General features: G+C 35.8%; 1 protein-coding gene and 1 long non-coding RNA gene across 3 annotated transcripts in view; one reads left to right on the top strand and one right to left on the bottom strand.

Annotated features, from left to right (window-relative positions):
• LOC111089136 (orexin receptor type 2-like) overlaps positions 1–6,246 on the bottom strand; it is a 13,269-nt gene that overhangs the window by 4,092 nt on the left and 2,931 nt on the right. The window contains exons 2-5 of one of the 2 annotated variants that reach the window (XM_022401040.1): positions 4,059–4,275; positions 3,238–3,398; positions 2,325–2,538; positions 986–1,526 (exon numbers count right to left, since the gene is read on the bottom strand). In XM_022401040.1, coding sequence (XP_022256748.1) covers positions 986–1,526; positions 2,325–2,538; positions 3,238–3,398; positions 4,059–4,264 — 1,122 coding nt within the window. In that variant the 5' untranslated portion in view covers positions 4,265–4,275. The remainder of the gene's footprint in view (positions 1–985; positions 1,527–2,324; positions 2,539–3,237; positions 3,399–4,058; positions 4,276–6,246) is intronic. The other variant, XM_022401041.1, reaches the window with a different exon arrangement.
• LOC111089137 overlaps positions 4,265–6,246 on the top strand; it is a 25,990-nt gene continuing 24,008 nt past the window's right edge. Inside the window, exon 1 of the long non-coding RNA XR_002613470.1 lies at positions 4,265–4,346. This is a non-coding gene — a long non-coding RNA (uncharacterized LOC111089137). The remainder of the gene's footprint in view (positions 4,347–6,246) is intronic.

Raw genomic sequence — 6,246 nt, 5'->3', positions numbered from 1 at the left:
TGTTCTTACATCCACCAGATGTCGTAATGTCATATTGTAGTGTTCTTACATCCACCAGATGTCGTAATGTCATATTGTAGTGTTCTTACATCCACCAGATGTCGTAATGTCATGTTGTAGTGTTCTTACATCCACCAGATGTCGTAATGTCATATTTTAGTGTTTTTACATCGTTCAGATGTCGTAATGTCATATTGTAGTGCTTTTACATCGTTCAGATGACATAATGTCATATTGTAGAGTTTTTACATCGTTCAGATGACATAATGTCATATTGTAGTGTTTTTACATCGTTCAGATGACATAATGTCATATTGTAGAGTTTTTACATCGTTCAGATGACATAATGTCATATTATAGTGTTTTTACATCGTTCAGATGACATAATGTCATATTGTAGAGTTTTACATCGTTCAGATGACATGATGTCATATTGTAGTGTTTTACCCCCTCTACATGTCGTGATGTCATACTGTAGTGTTTTACACCCTCTAAATGTCGTAATGTCATACTGTCACATCCTCAAGATGTCGTGATGTCATATTGTAGTGTTTTACATCCTCCAGATGTTGTGATGTCATATTGTAGTGTTTTACATCCTCCAGTATGTTTTTTTTTTTTCGTGGTGTAGTATCGTAGTGTTTTACATCCTCCAGATGTTGTGATGTCATATTGTAGTGTTTTACATCCTCCAGATGTTGTGATGTAGTATCGTAGTGTTTTACATTCTCCAGATGTCGTGATGTAGTATTGTAATGTTTTTTATATTCTGTAGATGTCATATTGTAGTGTCCCTACAGGTGCCGTGATGTCATATTGAACAAGCTACTTAATGGGCTTCATATTACACATAAACGACGTAATTGACCCCTGAGTTTTTGACGTAATACCGGACATTTCATTGACCATTTACGTTACGTTCATCATCAATGAATACTCTAAAGTTTGTTCCAGTCCCTTAACATTGTGGAAATGCTACTGTTACCTTTTTTGCAGCGTCATGTATCACTCTTGCCCTCTCTCGTTGTAAGGTGCTTCGTTTTCGGCACCGCAGCAAGTCCAGAAAATCGTGACCAAATCTATGATTCAGCCAGCAGTACAATAGCGGATTGATAGCGCTGTTGGCGTGACCCAAAAACAGGCCGAAAGGTAGGAAGGCCATTAAGCCTTCGTGGATCTCCTGCTGCAGAGGGAATTCCATCAAGAGGGTGGCGATGTTATACGGTACCCAACAGACTGCAAACACCAGAGTCAGGATCACGAACCGACGGGCTACAACACGACGACTTTGGACTAGTTCTTCCAATCGATAGGATGAAGTTTGCCTCCGCGGTATGGTACCAACGGGCTGGTCAGTGGTCAGTTCCTGCTTCTGGTAGCAGAGTTGTATGCCAATTTTGCTGTAAGTTAGAGTCATTACGATGGCTGGTAATACGTTAACCAGCACGAACATGGCTAGTCCGTAGAAACGACGGCTCCAGACGTCCTTCCAAACTTCCACGCAGAACACAAACACTACATCTGTACTGGGGAAGAGAAGACATCAAATCTAGAATACATTAATATCGCATAATTATGCCTTTAACGAGCTTGTAGAAACTGTTTAACAATAACTTAGCGTTAAGATTAGGGTTAGGGTAATTAAAAGATATATCAAATGTTACAGCGTGAATAACTTGCTGGTGAAGCGTGATTGTAACCAATTACATGTGTCGTAAGAAAATGGTATCAGGTTTATTGTATTTCTATACACCACTCGGGCATCAGGATTTTTTCTCATAATAATGTATAATAGTATTCCAACTACATCATGTCCGCCATATTGATTCCCGACGGCGCGTTTGGATCATTTAATCTTATGACAAATATAATCGATAAGAAAATACTTGTTAATACATAACATAATAATAATAATACAGAACGACAATATTATATGATAAAATTACGTTAACTTATTAGCTGACATCTTTTATTATTTGTAATTTAAACGCCGAATTAGTAGGCCTAAATATTGTGATAAAATCACGTTAACTTATTATTATTATCGTTATTTTTGGGCTTTGACACAAATAATATGTAGCTATACTGAGAAAAAAAATACACAATTACAATACTGAAAGGATTATAATTATACTTGTCAGAAGTTGATATATCCGTTCAACGTACTAGGAAGACATAACGGTTACCTATGTTATTCTCCCGGTAGAGGGAGGCACAGGTTATATGCTAGGATGTCAACTTTATTAAAAATCAAGACTAATGTAGTATTACAAAAGAGGATTTCAAACTGAATACTAGTACGTTTCAGCACATCTCATACTTACTTTGTTACAGGCATGGACAAACCAAATCCTCCTGTTTGTCGGATGATTAAAACTGGAATAAACAGACTGGCTGCCAGGAGCCATAGAAATATAATTCCCCACCGGGAATGACGTCTACAAAAGCACTGTCTGTATGTTAATGGATGACAAATGACCACATATCTATCGATGCTCATTAGAGTCATGGTAAATATGCTGGCGGAAACAGCGACACCTATCGAGAAATGTAGAAAGAAGGTTTACTATAAAGAAGCGTTAATATGCGTTTTTTTTGTATCCACATGCTGACCATAAAATTACATCCGTTACTTATATCGTAAGATGTGTTAATAAAATTAAGTGTGCTTACACATAGGGTAACACCGAAGTTTGTGGCTATATTTGAACACGTTTAGCTTATGTGTGGATAATGTGCCACTCAGGTTGAAAATACCAAGTGTCCGTGTAAATTAGCACTAGGTTTACGGACTTACAACGTTAAAATCCGGGGTTTGATTCCCCTCGGACAGAGTGTAGATAGCCCATTGCTTAGCTTTGAGCCAAATCAATAACAATAAGAAAACACAAAAGACTCGTATTTCAGTTTCCTTTTCCGCTGATGCAGATAAAATGTAGGGTTGAAAATTGTTATGGACTAGTCCTGTCTTGTTTCTTGATTGGCTGGACCTTTTGTTCTTTTTTCAGATTCAATGAAACCTGAAATGATATTCTTCCACGGTAGGTTTTGGAAGCGAAGTAACAACCTTTATTCTGATCAAAACTAAGTTAAATGTATAGAACTAAAATAACTTAAACGTAACACAATTAATGTACAGCGTAGTGACTAGGAAAATTTAAACTAAAACCCATAATGAATCATCAGATGGATACCCTTGCTGCTATCGACATTTTTGGCCATAATCCCGTCACGTACCCTGAAGGTAGTTCGTCATCTTGCACATGACGTCGCCATACATCCATAGCCTATAAGCTATTGATCCTACTGCTGTCGGCATACACACTAGCGCCACCAAGAGATCAGCAACAGCGAGCGTGATAAGGAGAACATTTGACGAGCGGCGTATATGGCGATATCTGAAATAATATATGTATATATATATACATGTGAGATTTGCTTCATATGTTAGAGAAATTCAAACTGCAAACTGGTTTATCTTATTTTTATAATGTCAATACAGTTGCTTTTAGTTAAAGAAGAAACGCTCTTATTTTTCACAAATCTTGTTTACTTAATTTGAGAAGAATCACGGATTTAGACATAAGTAAACACTGCTTTTGGCAACAACAGCAGCAGAGAGTAATGCAACTACTGTCTCGCACACTCATTTGGAAATCATGCGATGGATCTTAATCCAAACGTTTTTCATCGTTTGGCCGAAGCCTTAATCAGATATTTTTCTCCCTTCAACGACTATAACAGGCTCTTTCTATTACTAAGTTTATAAGATAATTGATAAGAAACTTTCAATAAAACACGATGTTTTGCTTCTTGTTCTTTTATTTTACTAGTAGCAGTAACTGACCAATAACTGAAACACATTATCTAATTTATTTTGGTAGCTTGAAGTTAGTAAAAGTAACTAACTAGATAGCTAATGAACACAATTATCCATTATGTTTAGGGCACATTTCTAGTAACTAATCAAAAGGAATGAAAAAGCTGGTTATACCGTAAAAAAATACAGTATTATAAGTATTTTGATAGAAAACGTAACTTAACTTGTAGTTACACACCTGTAAAAAACTAGCAATGCCACCGCATTAGCAGAGGTCGCCACTAGGAAACAAATGACGTAAAAGATAATTAGTGTTAGATTAGATGGCTTACGAAGAGTCAATGTTTCCTTGTCGTAGGCTTTTAATACGTTATTCAAGTCGGATTCATTCAACGATCCCGAAAAGTTGAGAGCTAATTGAAGCCATCCTTCCTCCAGTGACATCTTGGCTAAAACTAGTGCAGAAAAACACGAGTTTTGAAAATAATACTCATGGAAACGTTTCCAAGGGCGAGCCACAAAATAAGTATATTATTCACATATTTCTGTTTTGTTTTTCTTATATTAAATGACATTGTAGATTTACATCTATAAATACAGTATCGAAGTAATTCCAGTAAGGGTAACGTTAGTCTTAGCTTTACATTAGAAAGATTAGGCATAGGTAAATAATTTGGCCATTAAAATTAAACAGGAAGTAGCAAAATATAACTTAAATGATACACTGTAGTAAAATAAAAACATTTTGGTGTGAACACTTTTAACAAGCTGGCGAAATATGGTAATAAATAGTTATATCTGTCAATAAGACACTATGTTAGGCCTATCATATTTTTGACGCCATATTCTTTATCTAAACCATTAGAGATTTCCAAGAATTAGAAAAGTGTGTAATAATAGTAATAACAATACTTTCGTACTCAATAATGTCATGACAGTACAAGACTATTATTACCGCTTGCACTAATTCAAGTTTCAGTCAGTTATATGTTATATTTATGTATACCTTCTAACTCCTGACGAAGGATTGACTACCAGTTCGAAAGCTTAGGACTAAATAAACATTTTTGAAAAGCATTCACACACACATATTGGCAAATTACTAAACAATATTATTATTGTGAATTTATCTGAATTTTTCATTTACAAAAGTGGGCAACATTGTGGAAGAAGCTTCGAGACGTGTTTTATTCCTTATTTCATGGTTTCTCGCGTAATTTTGTCGTAAGAAGAAAAAAGTTCGTTGCTATTTAGTGTACCAGCAATTCTTATTGAATTGTTTAGATATCAGATCATTAATTTAAACTGGATATTTTGCATAGTTGGGTTTGATTTGTTGTTGTTGTTGCCTAGCGATGTAGTACTGAAACACGAAACGGTTTCGTTCAAGTGACGATACTGGATAAACCTAGTGAAACTTAAAGTTTTTTAGAACTAGAATGAGTTTTTAAAAACGTATTACTTGTTTTATCCATAAAGAAATATTTAATTAGCAGACTTACAGAGGGAAGTTTAAAACACAACAATCATGTTATTCGTGCTCTTTGCGCAACGGTTTTCAAATGTATTACTCGCCAATTCAAGAACATCACGAAACACAAATACACAGCTAAAAGTGTTCGTAACGCATGTCCCCAGGTGGGGATCGGCGGTAAATCTGAGGACTACAAATCTAAAATCCGGGGTTCCGTTCCCCGCGGTGTACAGGGCGCATGTATTTATACTTAGGACTACACAAGAAACAAACAAAAACAAATCGCCTGAGACAGGTGTATTTATACTTAGGACTAAACAACAAACAAATCGCCTATGAGACTGGTGTATTTATACTTAGGACTAAACAAAAACAAATCGCCTATGAGACTGGTGTATTTATACTTAGGACTAAACAGGAAACAAACAAAAACAAATCGCCTATGAGACTGGTGTATTTATACTTAGGAATAAACAAGAAACAAACAAAAACAAATCGTCTATGAGACTGGTGTATTTATACTTAGGACTAAACAAGAAACAAACAAAAGCAAATCGCTTATGAGACTGGTGTATTTATACTTGGGAATAAACAAGAAACAAACAAAAACAAATCGCCTATGAGACTGGTGTATTTATACTTAGGATTAAACAACAAACAAACAAAAACAAATCGCCTATGAGACTGGTGTATTTTTACATCGACAAGTTTCTAAAATCCTTGAGATTCGTCTCTCTCGGAATACTGGAACATTTTTTCAACATCCGTACCATGAGGTTAGTAATGGGGTTGATAATCTCACAACAGGAGACTAGGGTTAGTGATGGGTTGATAATCTCACAACAGGAGACTAGGGTTAGTGGCGGTGTTGATAATCTCACAACAGGAGACTGGGGTTCGTGATGGGTTGATAATCTCACAACAGGAGACTAGGGTTAGTGATAGGGATTGA

The sequence above is a fragment of the Limulus polyphemus genome, unplaced genomic scaffold, assembly GCF_000517525.1.
Source record: "Limulus polyphemus unplaced genomic scaffold, Limulus_polyphemus-2.1.2 Scaffold5359, whole genome shotgun sequence".
Lineage (NCBI taxonomy): Eukaryota > Metazoa > Arthropoda > Merostomata > Xiphosura > Limulidae > Limulus > Limulus polyphemus.
The sequence above is the reverse complement of the archived record's forward strand: the minus strand, read 5'-3'. Positions and strand labels throughout refer to the sequence as shown.